The sequence below is a fragment of the Fistularia commersonii genome, chromosome 1, assembly GCF_037954325.1.
Source record: "Fistularia commersonii isolate RoL2024-O1a breed Wild chromosome 1, RoL_Fcom_v1.0, whole genome shotgun sequence".
Taxonomy (NCBI): domain Eukaryota; kingdom Metazoa; phylum Chordata; class Actinopteri; order Syngnathiformes; family Fistulariidae; genus Fistularia; species Fistularia commersonii.
The window spans coordinates 15,240,654-15,257,112 of NC_141284.1; the positions used below are offsets into that span (position 1 = coordinate 15,240,654).

The window sequence follows — 16,459 nt, forward strand, 5'->3', positions numbered from 1 at the left end:
TGGAATAGGCCATAACAACCACCCAGCAAGGCGTTGTGCTACCATGGGGGAAATACCGAAACGAGAACAAAACGGTTGTGGATTAGTTACTAGTCGAGCTTAGTGCAGGAAATGACCCAGAATATCGTTGCAAATGGAAAACATTGCACATTATGGATGAACCACGGACGTTGACGTCGAGCCGTACGTAATGAGCAGAGTTGGAAAAAGAAGGTGTTGAGCTGCATTTTTCCCCTCTTCCCCCACTCTTTCTACCGGAGACAACTTGGGTCGGAGTACTGGCCAAACTAAGAGGTGATACGAAGGAAAAAAACATTGTCCGCGACGTTTTCTACGCTTTGGTAATTTTTCTCCTCCACGAAATAGATAGTTGCATTGCCGCTAAAGCGCTGTAAATTGCTGTTTTCCGAGGGCTAAAGTCTAAGCGGCAGAGCGCATAGCTACCCTAGCGTCTTCGGTTATGCTACTAATTACAGGACTGTGGTGAATGTGATTCCTCTGTCGTGAAATATTTGGCCGATCTTCCGAATTTCTTTTTTTCCATGAGAGAAAGGACACGACCCACATACTTTCTTTCCCTCTCTCTCTCCCTTTGAAGCACTTTTCTACCCACATTACTGTTGAGCAACGGGAGCTCCGCAGTAACCCAGGGAACGACAATAGCTTGGCGTTAACGGAAGGCTAACAAAGCCGCGGCAGTTGATTGATTGACTAACATTAGAAACCGTTGCTTCATTATCTGAGACAAAGTCGTTTTGAAGGGGGGGACGATGGTCGTGTATTTTCACTTTGTCGACATGTTTCTGTATTTTGTCCCCGCGTTAAATAGTTGTGGAGAGGTTGTGCTATGTTAACTACATAGCTCGTCATCTAGTTATTGGCAGTCTGCTGTTTACCTACGGGTGATTGAATTAATTAGAATTGCAGTCTTCCGGTTTACAGCAGGTAAATTCTGGTGTCCGAGGTCAGTATACGTTGCAGACTTGCATGTAAAGTTAACACGCTTTATCAACGCAATGTCGTTTTAACTGACTTGATTTTCCCTATCAAATCTCTCAACCAAAAAGAATCATAAATATTGTTATCCCTTAGTAATTTGGGATGCGGTATGTGTTTGTGCTTTCGTCTGTCGGCCTGCCCATCTCTATGTTCATGAGAAGTGAGAAGTCAAACGCACCAATCCTGTGGTAATCTTTCTGCAAATCTTGATATTTTTTTTGACTGGAATTAAACGTGTCCGTATATCTGTGTGTTTTAGGTAGATAATGGCTTTAATTCCATCTTCATTCCCTTGGTTTGTCATTTTCCCGGATTTTTTTTTTACCATTTGAGGGATTTATAATGGCATCAAATGATCGGAGATACATTCTTAGAAGTCTGTGAATGCCATGGATGTTCCTCGTGAGTGTCTAAATGAACTAGACATTAGCCTGACATCTTTACCCTCCAAGCTTCGACCGCTGTCTTAAATTAAGCAAATTGTTTCCTCAACTACCATTTAGTCCCTGGGTATTTAAAGCCAGATTGTATTTGTAAAGTCATTCATGTTGGCACGTAAAGATTTCTTTTCAAGCGGGTTTATGATTAGACAATCATACATTCATTATTTGTCCTTTTATATGTCTTAATGTTGTGGCATTGCCCAAAAGGGGAAAAATGGCAGACAAAATTCTGTGTGTCTCCCTCAAGTTCATATTATTGGTTGACACAGGGTAATCCAGAGGCTGCCCACCATGAGTCATCATACTGGGTACTTTTGTTTCCTCTATCTGTCTCTGTAATGTCAGTGTGTTGCTTCTAGCTAATTCTGATTCCTGCAGTTTCCTGTAGCTCTTTTGGCAGAGCCTGCGATCAGCTGAATGGCCCGATTCACATAATGATCGACCTGACAAAAACACCATAGAAGTAGGAGATCCGCTCATCACCTGAATTTTTGCGATGACCTCATTATTATTATTGGTATCACAGGAGGGAGCATCTTTATTCAACTTTTTTACCTAGCTGTGTAAAGTGGTCAGAAATGAATACTTATCAATTATCAACTAGACAGCAAGGTGGCACACAATTAGCTGGTTGAACATAATTTCTACCATCAAAGATTTCTCAGTTATATTTTGCAGCTTTTGTAAATAGGTATTTGTTGTTTTTTATGTATCTAAACAAGTTACACATTGCAATTATGACTCAGTCACAGAAGCAGGATGCACTGCCTTTTTCATATTATCCGGTCCAGATCTGCAAGTTTTTTTCTTTGTATGTACATCAAACAATTGATCTGATTTTCCACTGGAGTCAGTATGATAATACTTTTACTTTAGCAAAGCAGTATGACATTAAACCAAGACAAAAAAAAATCTCTGTGGTAGAAATAAAGAGAGGAGCAATGAAATTCGAGAGCTTTCACTGTGAAAATGCGCTTCTAAAGGATTGTGTCATTTTGAACTGGAAAGTGTTGGGGGGATATATTTCTGTTTTTCTGCGGTAGCCATTTCATTCAGAACCTGATTCTAACACTGAAATGACAATTGCTCTTCTTCAGACTTATCACTGCCTCATTGAGCACTAAAAATTACAACAAAATATGAATGAGGGACATTTCATCATTGCGCTGACACGCATAGACAAATGGGTATCCAACACAGATATGTGTCATTTCAGCTTGCAATGTATGTCTCTAATTTCATAAACTATACATGCAAATTCAGAAAAGCCAGAGTTGGACATTTCTGTATTCTCTTCTGCACGATACTAGTTCTTCACCTAATGTCTCATAGCTGAAATCTTGTCTTGCTATTTGTTTTGATTTAATTCTAAAGTGCATGAGCTGAGCTATAATCGGGGTTTAACCTATACAGAGAATTGAGATGATAAAAAAATACTAATTGTAGAGATGCGGAAGGAGTCCAGGATACCCTACCCTCTCCTTTTCTCCACATAGATGAATGATAAAATGCCCAGATTCTCATTTAAATAATACATCTGTTTTGCGCTTGCTTGAGACCTTTTTGAGTGGTGATGTTCTGTTGATTTTTGTGGCTTAATATTTTCTGTGTCTCTTTATGTTTTTTTTTTTTTTTCCAAATGAACAACTCAGATGGCTGATGCTAGGTGAGCCGTTAGAAAAGCTGTGTGTGTGTGTCTGTGTGTGTGTGTGCGTGCGTGCGTGCGTGCGTGTGTTTAAAGATAGGTGGGGGCAGGGAGTGTGTCCTGTCACCTCTCATTACAGACGCATAGACCAGCTTGGCCAGCGTCTGCCTTCCCCTGTCTGTGGCACTGGCGCCCTCCACACTCAGCCCGAGCACAACAGAGCAGCGCTCTGTTTCAGTCTAAACTGCAGAAAAGTGTCTCAATGTTTTGCTTTAGAGAGACGATGAGAGAGAAAGAGATCCTTTTTGTTCTGCCGTGTGAGGCTGGTGTAGAGGAGACAGAATCTGTCCTAAATTATGCTTTTAGATTTCTGCACTGCTGCTGAAGTTAAATTTGGTTCTCTCATTTGAATGTCTTGTGTGTTTTCCAATTTTGATGTGAGGTTGCTTTGTTTTATCCACCCTCTCCTCTGAGAACCCCACCTCCCATCCCCTTTTGTAAACAACACTGTACTTATCTCTAGGGCTTCTTCCTCTCTCCTGCATATTCAAATCTAATTTCTAATTTTGTCCAAATGAGTCCCCTGAAAAGACGAGGTTTATTAAAAGCAGTCTAATGAAATAAAGCTCAACCAACTATTTGATTAGAATGCTCCATTGTGACTGATCTTTTTCCAGTTTTGGGTGTAACACCCCCCTGAACCCATTTCTCCACGGAACTCCTGGGAGATTGTGAGAGGTGCTAGGCCTGACACAATGATTTATTAGTATGGTAGGCAGGAAAACCTCACTGGCTGAAATAAGACAGATCCTCATCATATTCAAGCTCTCGCTTGTCACACACATGGAGGAAATGAAAGGTGTACCTTTGATAATTAATATTTTCTGTTATTTTGATCAATGACAGCAAATACTTGCCATGTTTCTTATATTTTTATTGCCACGGAAATGTAAGAAACTGTGTTCAAAACTCAGGCATATAACTTTGATCTCAAATTCACTAGTCAGAAGAAACTGTACTCAACCTTAAGTTAATTGTGTGATTTATTTACAGAATGCTTATTTAATGAGGTGGCCTGTTTACTGTTTGATAGTGGCCAATGAGATTACAAAGCAGGGAACAGACAAGCTACTGTGAGGGTTCAGACTTCATCATTGTTTTGTTACTTTGAAGTAGTTCACCTCTGTCACTATCTTGAACACACTGTTTTCATTCTTTGAATTATGTCTAGTCCACTCAACTAAGACTGCATAATTAATCAAAGCATTATTGAAATTGTAGGAGCTGCAGTGTTTTTTGATTGAGGTCAAATGTGTCAGAAATTAAAAAACCCTCTTGAGAGTGCACCCCTTTGCTGAGTTTTATGCAATATTTTCTGTCTCTATGAAGAAATCCACAAGCATGAGTCACTACCTATTCTAACTTTCAGTGGAGATTACAATTAGACTTATATTTTATTGAAATACATGTTTTAGAATACTTTGTAAGGCGTGAGGCAATGTCAGTGAGCATTAGGTAATACATCACAAAGATGTTGAAACAGTAACCTGAAGTAACGAAAATTGAAACGTAGAAAATTTGTTTCAGTGTTTTGTCTTACATCTCTGAAGATTTCACTTCAACCTGGCAACCTCAATGGCTTTTTTTTCTAGGAGCAGTGCTTTACCTTAGTTGAGATTGACAGACAGCATCTTGAGCCATCAAATATATAATCTCAAAATTTACACATTTATACGGAAAAAATTACAATTATCCATAGTGAGCCTTGAGAAGAGTAATTAGATTGGAAATAAAGATTCTTTTTTTTTGGAACTATATTTTATTTTAAAGAATAAACGGGGCAAGAGATTGGAAGCAAGATTTTAAAAATGTTTGCGTGATTGAGGAAAAAATTAATCACATTTCCCAAGATTTAATTTTTTTTATTCATCACCCTGTTGAACATATGATTGAAAGGATGGAATTAGCATTGAATTGATGAAAACCTATAGACACAAGAAGTTTTTTATGTAAAACCTGTTACACCTATTTTACACCAGATATGTTTATTTTCTTGTTTTAGGAAAAGTAGATATGTAAATTGTGACTGCTATCAACTGCATAATAATTATTTGTTTTTTAAGTTGCACAACACATGTTCAATCAATTACTAATCAGTCAAAAAGCCAAAGAAATCAAACTATGACACAGGAAAACAAACATTAAGGAAGTTTCACCCACCATTTTATAGTATTTGTAGCTCTTGTCTGAAACAATCATTGTGTAAGCAGTTGTTTAGTTTTAAAATGTTCTGACATTTTAATATGATAAATCAGCTTATTGCTGCAGGGATGAATTACTTGAACAGTATTTCAATTGACTCGTTGGTGTTAATAGCTGGATGATGTCATGATTCATTCCAGTATTTGCAGCTTGTCTGACTGACTAAGACATGGCATGTTTATTGCAGAAAACATCCTGCACAGAAATGAATACAAGATAGATATTGTGACTACAGGGATGCTTTTTAGTTCATTTAACAATTAAAGCCTTTTTCTTTCCTCCCAAGTTTTTCTGTCACTGTAGTTGAATTTTGTACTGTTAACAGAAGTGCTGGTTTTGTCACTGCCATTGAGAGGCAGCCATTCATGTTTGCCTCAAAACCAGCCAGGCTCATCATCCAAGTAATCGACAAAATGGATAATGGGGCTGTTTATACTGGAAGTATTTGATGATGTTCTGATTATAAAAGAAGGCAATGGTAGTTAAGAAATAGATATATGTTAGCCAAACAGCTGGACACATCCTGTAGACCTGGGGCTTAAAGCAAAGAAACGCATAACTCTACATTTTGGTTCACCAGAAGATCAGATGGTGGACAGATTTTGTGATCTCAATTCGAAAATCACCGTTTGACTCTATGACATAGAGTCAGACAATAATGTTTTTTCAGTTTTTACACTGCCAAACCACTGGTACCTGATAGTAAGTCAGAAGTGGTCTTTGTATTGCCGCCCAATAAGAGATAGATTAGCCTTCTTGATTAGCCTTCTTCAAAACAAGTCTAGGTTTTTAAATTATCACTAAACATTTGGCAGATAGTAACATTTGACTCTTTGTTTTGTCTGTTAAACACTGATGTCGACACTCATTTGTTATCTTTGACAGATTCCAAACAGACCAAACTCATTATTTTGTTATCCCCTTGAGATGTTACTCAGCAACATTTAAACTCAATCATGTTAAAATATCCCTCCTACTCATTGTTCTGTCTTTTCATCTTCCTTCAGGCATGGCAAACCCGGTCTGGGGCACTGAGGACATCTCCACGGATCGTGCCTAACACTCATTTTAAGTAAGGAGAGGAATACTGTGCCTGAGCAGAATGACTCAGCAAGAGGAGGGGGGGGGCAAGTAGCAAGTTAAGTGAGGATGGGTGCCAATGGATCCAGTTATCCACACTCGTGCTCCCCACGTATAGGGGGAAATGCCCAGACCCAGCAGACCTTTATAGGTAAGTGTTTACACTTTTTTATTGGCTGTGTCTCTGTTAGTTACATGTTCTATTCTGAATTGACCAGACTTGACCATGACCTGGATGACTGAGAAGCCCCACAGTCACGTTAGTTCGATGTTCAGTGCCAGATCAACGATCACTTAATCATTTCCTTTAAAATCTAAGCTAATTCTTTGCTGCCTTTAATGTAATACATTGAACGCTAATTGTAGCTTGGGCATCTCATACTTGTATTTTCACGAAAGTCGAGAATGGTGCCCATTGTCAACCAATGCAGACACAGTTGTCATGGCGCTGCTGCACTAAACAAACACCATTTTATTCACCCTTTAAACTACCATGAACGATGCGTGATTATTTATTTCTTTATTTATAACAAAATGCTTAATCATTCCTATGCACGAGACATTGTGAGTTAAATATGAGCCGCAAAACATCAAACAGACAAGTTGGATGCAAGGACCTATTTTCCATTATTGTTGCATCATATGTGTTTGTTGGTTGAATTTCTTGTCTTGCCGCACTTGATTTTACCTTGGCCCTGTAACTTTAATGTTAGCTGCTAAATTTTGTTGTTTTCAGAAGTAACAAGAATGAAACCAGGCATGCAACCTGCACTATGATGGTGCAAAGAAAGGTTACTGGGGAAAATGCAGAAGGTGTCATGTTATTTCTTCAAACCTATAACTAAAGAAGATATATTTGCCATGGAAAACCTTCCCTTCCAGGATTAATTGATGTCTTCTTGTTTTATTTATTTATTTACTTACTTACCTTTTATTAATTGGACTTCACTAAAATGGATCCCAAAACAGGGTGTTTCTTTCTTACTGGAGTTTTATCTATATTGTACTTGCTGCTTCTTGCTGGTACTGGGTTAGGCCCCCTTTTACTTTTTAGAAATGCCTAAATTATTTGAGGTGTAGATTCACAAAGGGGCTGGTTACTGTGAAGGTCATTTATGTATAGTGACTTCATTTTCATGTTCAAGAAACCTTTTTGAGATTATTTGAGCTTTGTGACTGGGCGCGTAAACCTGCTGGAGAAAAGCACCAGATGGTTGGCACACCGTGATCATGAAGGGATGGATATGGTCAGCAACAATGCTTGGGTGGGCTGTGGCTTTTAAAGGATGCCAAGTTCTGTGTAAGAGGCCAAAAGTGTAGTGTGCCATAAAAACATCCTTCTTCTCTACCTCCTATAGAAACCATAGATATGGATCAGCTGTTTCTGGAAGCTACTTTTGTTTTTTAGTTAGAAATGCGTTTGCGACAAGGGTGTTTGAAACACATTAAATTACCAGAAGCTATTTCTTGCACTGTAAAGGTCTTCTTTCACGTTGTACTTTACAGGCTCACAGATATAAATGTACAGACACACACAAACAAACACCAGCGCCAGATTAATTTACTTTGATGTGCTACCTCTTGCAGTTTCTCACTTGGCCTACTGCACACTTTGAATTTCCCGAAACAGCTTTAAAGGATTTGGGGGTTTATGTTAATGCCATTTATATACCTGCTAATTCATATACAACTGAATCAGTCCCATGTGATTGAATCTGTAGTTAGATTTATTTTCAATTAATCATGAGGCCTCCTTGTGATTGCTTTGCTGAACATAAATCTAATGAATTACTCGTCCTAAACTCAATTTATGAAGTGGCACCTTAGCCTAAAGGACACAGTGGGAAATCCACAAAAAGCATACACTTTGGATTAACCCGTTTCGTGGACAACTAATTGCTCAACAGCTTGTATTATTTTTAGCATGTGAGCTTTTTGTTTGGGGGGCGTAGCGCAGGAGATTGCAGCAGTGGTTCGATTCCCAGTTCCTCCTAGCCATTCAAAAGTGTTGTTGAGCAAGACACTGAACCCCTAACTGCTGTTCCTTAGCTGCCTTCTGCTCATGTTTAATCCATGATGGGTTAAAAACAGTGGTCAAATTTCACTGATGTTGTGCTGTATATACACTGAATATGACAATAAAGGCATTTCTTCTCGTCTTCTTTCTTTTAACTGGGCTGATAGAGGCATCTTGCTTACAATTTCATGATGCAAACAGTTGACACAGATTTGCTTTAAAAAATAACCCTATATGCCAAAGCCAAATCTCTTTCTGTTTGAGGTTTTAAGTCCTTTGTATTATGTGTTTATCACACTTCCTGTGTATACATATTACACCATGTATTTGGAGTTTCCAGTGATCAAGTCAAGGCTTGTGACCATCAAATGGAAAGGGCATTCATCTAGTGACACAATTTCATTTCCGTTTACCATGTTAGACATGTTTCTGTAGAATTTAGGTCTAAGACCTTAATGTGTACGGTATCTTTTAGTATCTGATTTTGATTTCTGCAGTGTAGAAATTTCTGAGGTGTACTGCACATACTTCCTAAGATGTCACTGATACATACTTTGGAAGTATGAAGTCATTGGCACATACTTTGTTTGAGATCTATCAGTTGGGATTGTTTTATACATCTTTCTAGTCCCCCATTAAGAATGTTGGCGATGTGTGTAATATATTTTTGTCCATGGCTTTGATCATCCCTGAAACACTCTGTGGAAAATTTGGGGGGACAGTATCTGTATCCAATTACTCTATTCACAGCAGACACATTCTATTTTTTTCTTCAAAAATAGTGGGTATTAATTTTTTTCTTATTTATTTATTTCTGGCACGCATCCACTTGAAGATATTGTTGTGGTAATAGCCCTTGGGGGCTAAGAGCTAAGCCTCTGAGGTTTGCTCTCAACACTGAAGTTGCTCCGCTGATCCTGAGATACAGTTGATCCCAAGTATTAAAATGATTACTATTTGGATCAAACTGATGGATGCTGGAAGAGAAGATCACCCTGGCAGAGTGTCTTGTCGCTAATGCCAAATATAAATGTTTTTTTAAATGTGAGAAAGTAGGCCGAGGTGTTTAGATGAACTGAAATATGTCGAGACGTAAACCATGACAATGCGTTGTTTAAACTAACTAGTTGTAAGTCACTGTGCACCATAATTTGGTCTACGACAAAAACAAACAAAGAAAGACCTTTTTTTCCATGTTGTTTTTGAGCCATATCCAAAGCCTTTGGTTGCTGGATTATGTGTTTTGGATTTTACCAAATCATTCCTAGTTGCCTGGTCTCAAGAATGATGGAGTGATGTGGTTTCAAAAGTTCATCTCTCAGCAGAAGATTTATGGAAATCTTAATTTATTTGTTGTTATTTACATCCTTTGTCTGGTCAAAACAAATTAAAATGCCAAACTTTCTCTTGTGTTTTCATTTCAGGGACCTCATCCTTCTCTCAACAGGGATATGGCTGGGAGTCTAAGCTGTATAGCCTGGAGCATGGGCATGAACGACCTGCAGACAGGAAGAAGAAGAGCCTTGGTTTGGCTACCCTCAAACGGCGATTCATTAAACGGAGGAAGTCAAGTCGCTCAGCAGATCATGCACGGCAGATGCGTGAACTTTTGTCAGGGTGGGATGTTCGTGATACAAATGCCTTGGTGGAAGAGTATGAAGGCACTGCAGCCCTAAAGGAGCTAAGCTTCCAGGCCAGCCTGGCTAGGGCTGATGCACCCAGCTTACCACGGGATCTGGCTGCCCTTTATCAGCATAAGTACTGCACTGACGTGGACCTCATCTTCCAAGGTACTTGCTTCCCAGCCCACCGGGCTGTCCTTGCTGCTCGCTGCCCCTTTTTCAAGACCTTGTTGTCCTCATCCCCCGGGTATGGAGCTGAGGTTCACATGGACATTGAGACGGCAGGAATTGACGTGCCCATGTTCTCTGCTCTACTTCACTACTTGTACACAGGGGAGTTTGGGGTGGGCGGAGCAGAGGATACTAGGCTGCAGAATGTGGACGTACTGGTGCAGCTCAGTGAGGAGTTTGGCACACCTAATTCCCTGGAAGCAGATATGAAGGGCTTGTTTGACTACATGTGTTACTATGATGCTCTGCTGAGCTTCTCCTCAGACTCTGAGATGGTAGAGAGTTTTAATGAGAGAGGAGCTGTGGCTGGAGCGCCAACAGGTGTTTCACGAGGCAGCGAGGCCCCTGGAACCCCAGATGAGGACCTTAGGGCCCACAAGGCTGTCCTTTCAGCACGATCACCTTTCTTTAGGAACCTTTTGCAGAGACGCATTCGAACGGGAGAGGAAATGACAGAGCGCACCCTGCAGACGCCTACTCGCATCGTGCTTGACGAATCCATCATTCCACGGAAATATGTTCAAGTTATTCTCCACTGCATGTACACAGATGTGGTTGAGCTTGGACTAGTGCTGCGCGGTAGCCCCTCCACAGGCAGCCTCGGAGAGGTGCAAGCCCTGGTGTCCGGGGGCCGTGGGGCCAGCACACGGACAGAAGAAGCCATGGAGCTGTACCATATTGCTTTATTCCTCGAGTATAATATGCTGGCACAAGGTAAGACAAAAGCACACTACTGATGTATGGTATTGATTTGACTTGTTGATTGTGTGCCAGAAACAGTCACAAATTGAAATGGATCATCTGCGAAGTTGAGTTTCTGGTCCAAATCTAGAAAGAAACATGACTATTTCAGGAGTTAAGTAGGCTTGAATGTATTTTCCCCTTTGTCAATTATCACTACTGAATTAGATCAGATATTTCCGATTTATCGACTGCAGACTGGCCCAATTCACAGTTTCTGCATCTATTTTGGACTATTTGGCTTTGGGTCGGTTCAGTCTCCCACCAATATCAATTTGTTCGACATTCACACTTTGCAAATACAGGACAGAATGGCTTGGTTCTTCACAAGGTCAGAAAACAAATATGGCTGAAGAGGAAACTGAGTCCCACCAGTGACTCCTGCTGACTAAGGCTCGCATACAAAGGTCCTCTACTGAAAATGAAATACAGTGTTGTTTCAATGGAAAGTGTTTATCATTTAAAGTGGTAGCAGTTTTCAGATGGTTGCAAGTTTTAACTCATGTCTGTTTGATTTTTTTTTGTTGTTGTAATCTGGCCTTTAAAGTCCTAAGAGGTCACAGTTGACAGTGTATGCATGTTTAGTTTTCCCAGCAGCTGTCAATTCCTCTATGTTCCAACATGGTCAGTAAACAAAAGTTTGAAGGTGAGAAAATCATCATTTGAAAGAGGAGTTGCCTGAATGTTGCTCATCCTACCAAACACTTCAAAGAAGGTTCTTCTACTTTGATTCATAACTAAACTTCTGCCCATGGAAGGGATGAAGCACAGACTCAAAAACTTGAAATGAATGCAGTTCTGTTTATCTATCCACAAATTTAACTAATAATATATTTCAAATATTACTTCAAGATAGGGAGTGTCCCATTAGATTTCTATTTATTTTACAGGTCGATGTGGATTTTTGGGGGGAAAATGAATTAAAATATCCAACATTTAAACTGCAATATAAACCTTTGCAAATTGAGACGCTTAGTGTTTGTTAGTTTCGTAAGAACTAATAAAACCTAACCTGTTGAGATTGGCAGGTCTGACTGATTGGTCTCATAGAAAATTCTCTATCATTTTTTAGATTGTTATATCTGAGTACTCCTGCATTAGACAGTTTTAAAGTATGGGAGTCTGGGTCACCCTTGTCAGGCAAAATTTTGATTTATTTTTGCAAAAGGTTTTACAAAGGCTGGGGGATTTATGATTATCTTATTTGATCAAATTAAGGTTTTTTTACTTCTTTTTTTTTTTTACAATTGTTGAGTGTAAAGGAACATAGTTTAATTATCAATATACTAATATTCCTTTAACTCTCAAGATACTTGTTGTTAAAGTAATTAATTCAAAACCTTGACTATGATGTCACTATCTGAATAGCACCTGTTTTCCAAGCAAATTTGAGGAATTAATTTGAGCAAAAATATATTACAAGATAGGCTAAAAAGTATAAATTTAGTCAACAATGTTCAGAGCAGACGTCTTCCCATTTAAAGTTTTAGCACCTAGCTATTAAAATTATAAATTATAATTATATTTGAAGGCGCTGATACATAATTCACTGTATAAATGAACAGAATTTTTGGAGATTTTTGCGAAATAATTTTCAAATGGTCTTTTCATTCTCTGCTTTAAACAGGCTCTTTACTCAGTGGTAGTATCTACAAGCCTGCTTTCAAGTATATTGTTTTTTAAATGTTATTTGAATATTTACTACCGAAGCCACAACAATGACACCATTCGGTATCGGTCCGATTTCAGTCCCCTTTTTTTTAAAAAACACTTACATTGCAAACAATGTTTATATTCTTGACTACTCGTTTGATCTTGGTATATTAACTTTTACATGCTTGTACATTTCTTTAGTTAATATTGTTATTCCAACATTCAGTGTTTTGTTTTTTGTTTTTTTGTCATATGCGCGGTATGGAAACATGTTTCCATGTAAAATGAACATTTTTCTTTGCACTCCACAGTGAATGCCATAGCATTTAAATCAAAGTATAAAGTAAATATTTAATAATTCTTAATAAAAGTTGGAAAACGTATTGTGAAAAATACAAAAGAAATATAAACTATGCTATGTGGCTGTAAATGATTTTTCAATTTGTTAATTGATGATATAAATCAAAGACATCATGATGACGCCAGAATTCTACATTAATCTGTATGTATTAATATAATTAATCTAGAACCTTAATTCACTCATTCCTTATCTACCACTTAGCCTACACCTAGGGTCGAGGGGACGCTGGAGCCTAACTAAACTGTCATTGGGCAAGAGGTAGGGTTCACCCAGGACCTGTCGCCAGTCAATCACAGGGCCACTTGCAGTTTAGAGACCACCATGCTCTCCCTTTTTCACACATTTGAGCAATTTTGTGTCTCCAATTGACCTTTTTCATGTTTTGGGATTCTGGGAGAAAACCGCAGAACACAAAGGAAACCCATGCAGACCCAGAGAGAACATGTACCTCATCAGAGAAAGGCTACTTGCGCAATAGAATCAGGGGTCTTGTTGGTATTTGACGAGAGCCCTTACCACTAAGCTACCATGCATTGTAAATTGGAGAAAAAAAATCCAAGTGATATAAATTTCACTGAATTTTAAGCTAGCTAAGACAAAGAACAGGACAGTGTATGATCTAAGCTCAATACATCCCTAGCTCACACCAACAATAAAAAACTTGTCTAAAGACTTACAGGATATGCTTTTTTAACACCAATGATATGATGATGATGATGACATGGTGTCGATCACTTGCAAAGTAATTATAGGTTTGTCAGACTGCTATGGTAAATGGTGTCATTTGTAAATGTCCATGTAGCTTGTAAAGATAAATCTACCAGTTAATACGAGAGGATTCTACATAATACTACGCATTATTATTATTATTATATTTCATTGATTTTAAGATTATTAAAAAAAAAAGGGTGATCATGGACCTTTGGCTGTTATCTTGTTTGAACCTTCATGTGAGCCTTTATTAGTTTTTATTAGTTATTACTTATTAGTAGCATTACTTAGGAGACATTTATGAAACAGTTGAATGAGTAAATGTGGATCAATTAAGGGATATGGTCAAACTCCAGTTTTATAGTTTTTCTAAATAGGCAGCCTTTAATATAAGTCCCAGTGTTGACATATGCACATCTTGGACAAATCTATATAGACTTATTAATAGATTTCGGTTTTGTCGGCCTGCCTGTCAGATTCTGCAGAAACTGCACTATCAGGTTGGTTTTTGAAACCGGAGAACCCGGAGGAAACCTATGCAGGTAATTTCACATAGGAATCTGGTCTGACTTAAATCCGTTCCTCTAAACATGCACATAATACTATTTAACTTAATGTACCACAATTTTCCTTCGAACCAGATTATGCATATGTTGAAATGTGCTAAATATGGGCTTTGCAGTCCAGGCTGTCGTAAAACAGCTTGGCTGACTGTCAGTAGTGTTAGACCCATGGCTGCCAGGAACAGATTGATGCAGGGTGGATGGTTTGACTGTGCCTCCAGGGGCAGGCAGCTTTTTGTCTGATATAGGCCTCCATCTGAACCTTTGTCAAAAGCAGATTATCTTCACTCTGATAACACTTTCCAGCACATCCACACCTGACCGCACTGCTCGGCGGTAATCGTCTGTCAGAATGACGCAGCTGAATTTTGCTATTTAATTTGAATTAAGTACCTCACATTTTACAATATGGTGACAGTTGTACCTGTGAGCAACAGCATTATGCTCCTGAGGAGTAGGTGAAAGGCAGGCCTGCTTCCTCTTGCTCAAAAATCAATAAATGGAACAGCAGTTTTTAGCAGTTACAAATGGCCTTTGTAGGCACCGATCCCAGAGCAGTCTGCCTGCCTTGTGTCTTTCGAGAGCTTTGTGATGTAGTGCAGAAAATGTATCAAAGACTTTTTTGTTATCTTTATTTGCAGCAATGTATTTTCTAATCTGACAAATACCACCGTTCTTACCCTAACTTTCTGCTGCAGGTTTTAGAATATATTCTGACTGATCTTTAAGGTGACAAATTGCCAAACTACTTAGGGTAGTTTTGTATGATTTTGAAAGAGTTAAGCTAATCTATTGGCAGGAAAAGTAATCAACAAATTATTGGAGGGGAGGGGGAGGTACCCAAATTGACAGTGTGTTGATACCAAAAATGATGCCATGAAGATTTGAATCAGTCTGTGTGTGAATGTAGCCGGCATCAAAATATTTTTGAAGCTTGAAAGTGACTGCGAAATGAATCACTTCCACACGGATATAATGTGGATCTGATAACATTTTCGATCCATGATACATAACAGTAAACGTGTCTATCGGAACACTTTTAAGCAAAGGTTTATGTCCGTGGAGCTGCTGTATTGACTGAAGTCCCAAGAATCACTGATGGACCTAAGACTTGGACAGTGATCTGAAGAGTAATGTCCAAACTAACGCGCACAGCTGGTCAGACACTAAACTCCCGCCCCCATGCTTTACCACTAGTGTCATTCTGACTGTGTAAGCTGTCATCCCTACACACCATCGTCCCTCTTCCCTCCCATCCCCCATTCAACAACCCCTTGCTGGAGGTTATTTTTATCGCCTCGCCTCCCTCTCCCGCCGAGCTGCATAGCTTTAATCAGTCCGCTTGAAACCTTTGTGTAGAATGTGATGACACGTTCGAGGTTGACCTGATGTTGCTGCAGCTCACGCTACATTCCTTGTCAAGATTGTAACTACCTGTTCATTCTGATTTTGCAATCTCGCTTAAAGCCTGTTTGCATTCGTTGCTCTGAAGTGTTAAATAATCCCTGTGTTCAGTCTGAAATGAGGATTTCCCAGAAGTGCAGTTTCAGATTCGGTAATAACCACATCTATTCACGAGGCAGCGGAGAGGCTGATGTCAGAGGTTTCATATGAGGAAGGCTCTCATCTGTCACACTGTCAATCGTCCTACGTTGCTCCTCGAATGCTGCCATCTGGCTGCGTAACATTCTGAAGGTGTTCCTGAAGTAGTCGAGCTCGCTGTCATTCATGTTTATTCTCAACATGTGCATCCCTTTATGTATCCATCTTCCTCAAATGGTAGCCAGTATTAAAAGCCTTATTAATTTTTCAAGGGTCCCACAGAGACAGTAAACACTAGGTGTGGTTTCATAGTGTGCATTCGCTCCAGTTCTGGCTCACTGACAAATCAGTAATATCATTGCTCTTTCTTGAGTTCTGAGCATTTTGACTGACGGGGCAGTCCTCGAATGGTTATTTATTTTATTTACTCACACAGGCTCTGAACTTGTCTCGTGATGTCGCAGATTGCAATCTCTGTACCCATGAATAATTACAAAATAATCACCCCCAGACAGGTTGCATATCTTCCAAGGACATTGGAGAGCTGACTGATTGTGGTCATGGGGTTTTGTTGTTACTCCTGTTAGTA

The 16,459-nt window shown here is 39.1% G+C and overlaps 1 protein-coding gene across 3 annotated transcripts in view; it reads left to right on the forward strand.

Moving 5' to 3' along the window:
* btbd7 (BTB (POZ) domain containing 7) overlaps positions 1–16,459 on the forward strand; it is a 24,486-nt gene continuing 8,027 nt past the window's right edge. For 2 of the 3 annotated variants that reach the window (XM_086150262.1, XM_086150279.1), the window contains exons 1-3: positions 1–294; positions 6,357–6,580; positions 9,871–11,013. In XM_086150262.1, the coding sequence (XP_086006388.1) occupies positions 6,499–6,580; positions 9,871–11,013 (1,225 nt within the window). In that variant the 5' untranslated portion in view covers positions 1–294; positions 6,357–6,498. Of the gene's footprint in view, positions 342–6,356; positions 6,581–9,870; positions 11,014–16,459 lie in introns of all 3 variants that reach the window. The other variant, XM_086150270.1, reaches the window with a different exon arrangement.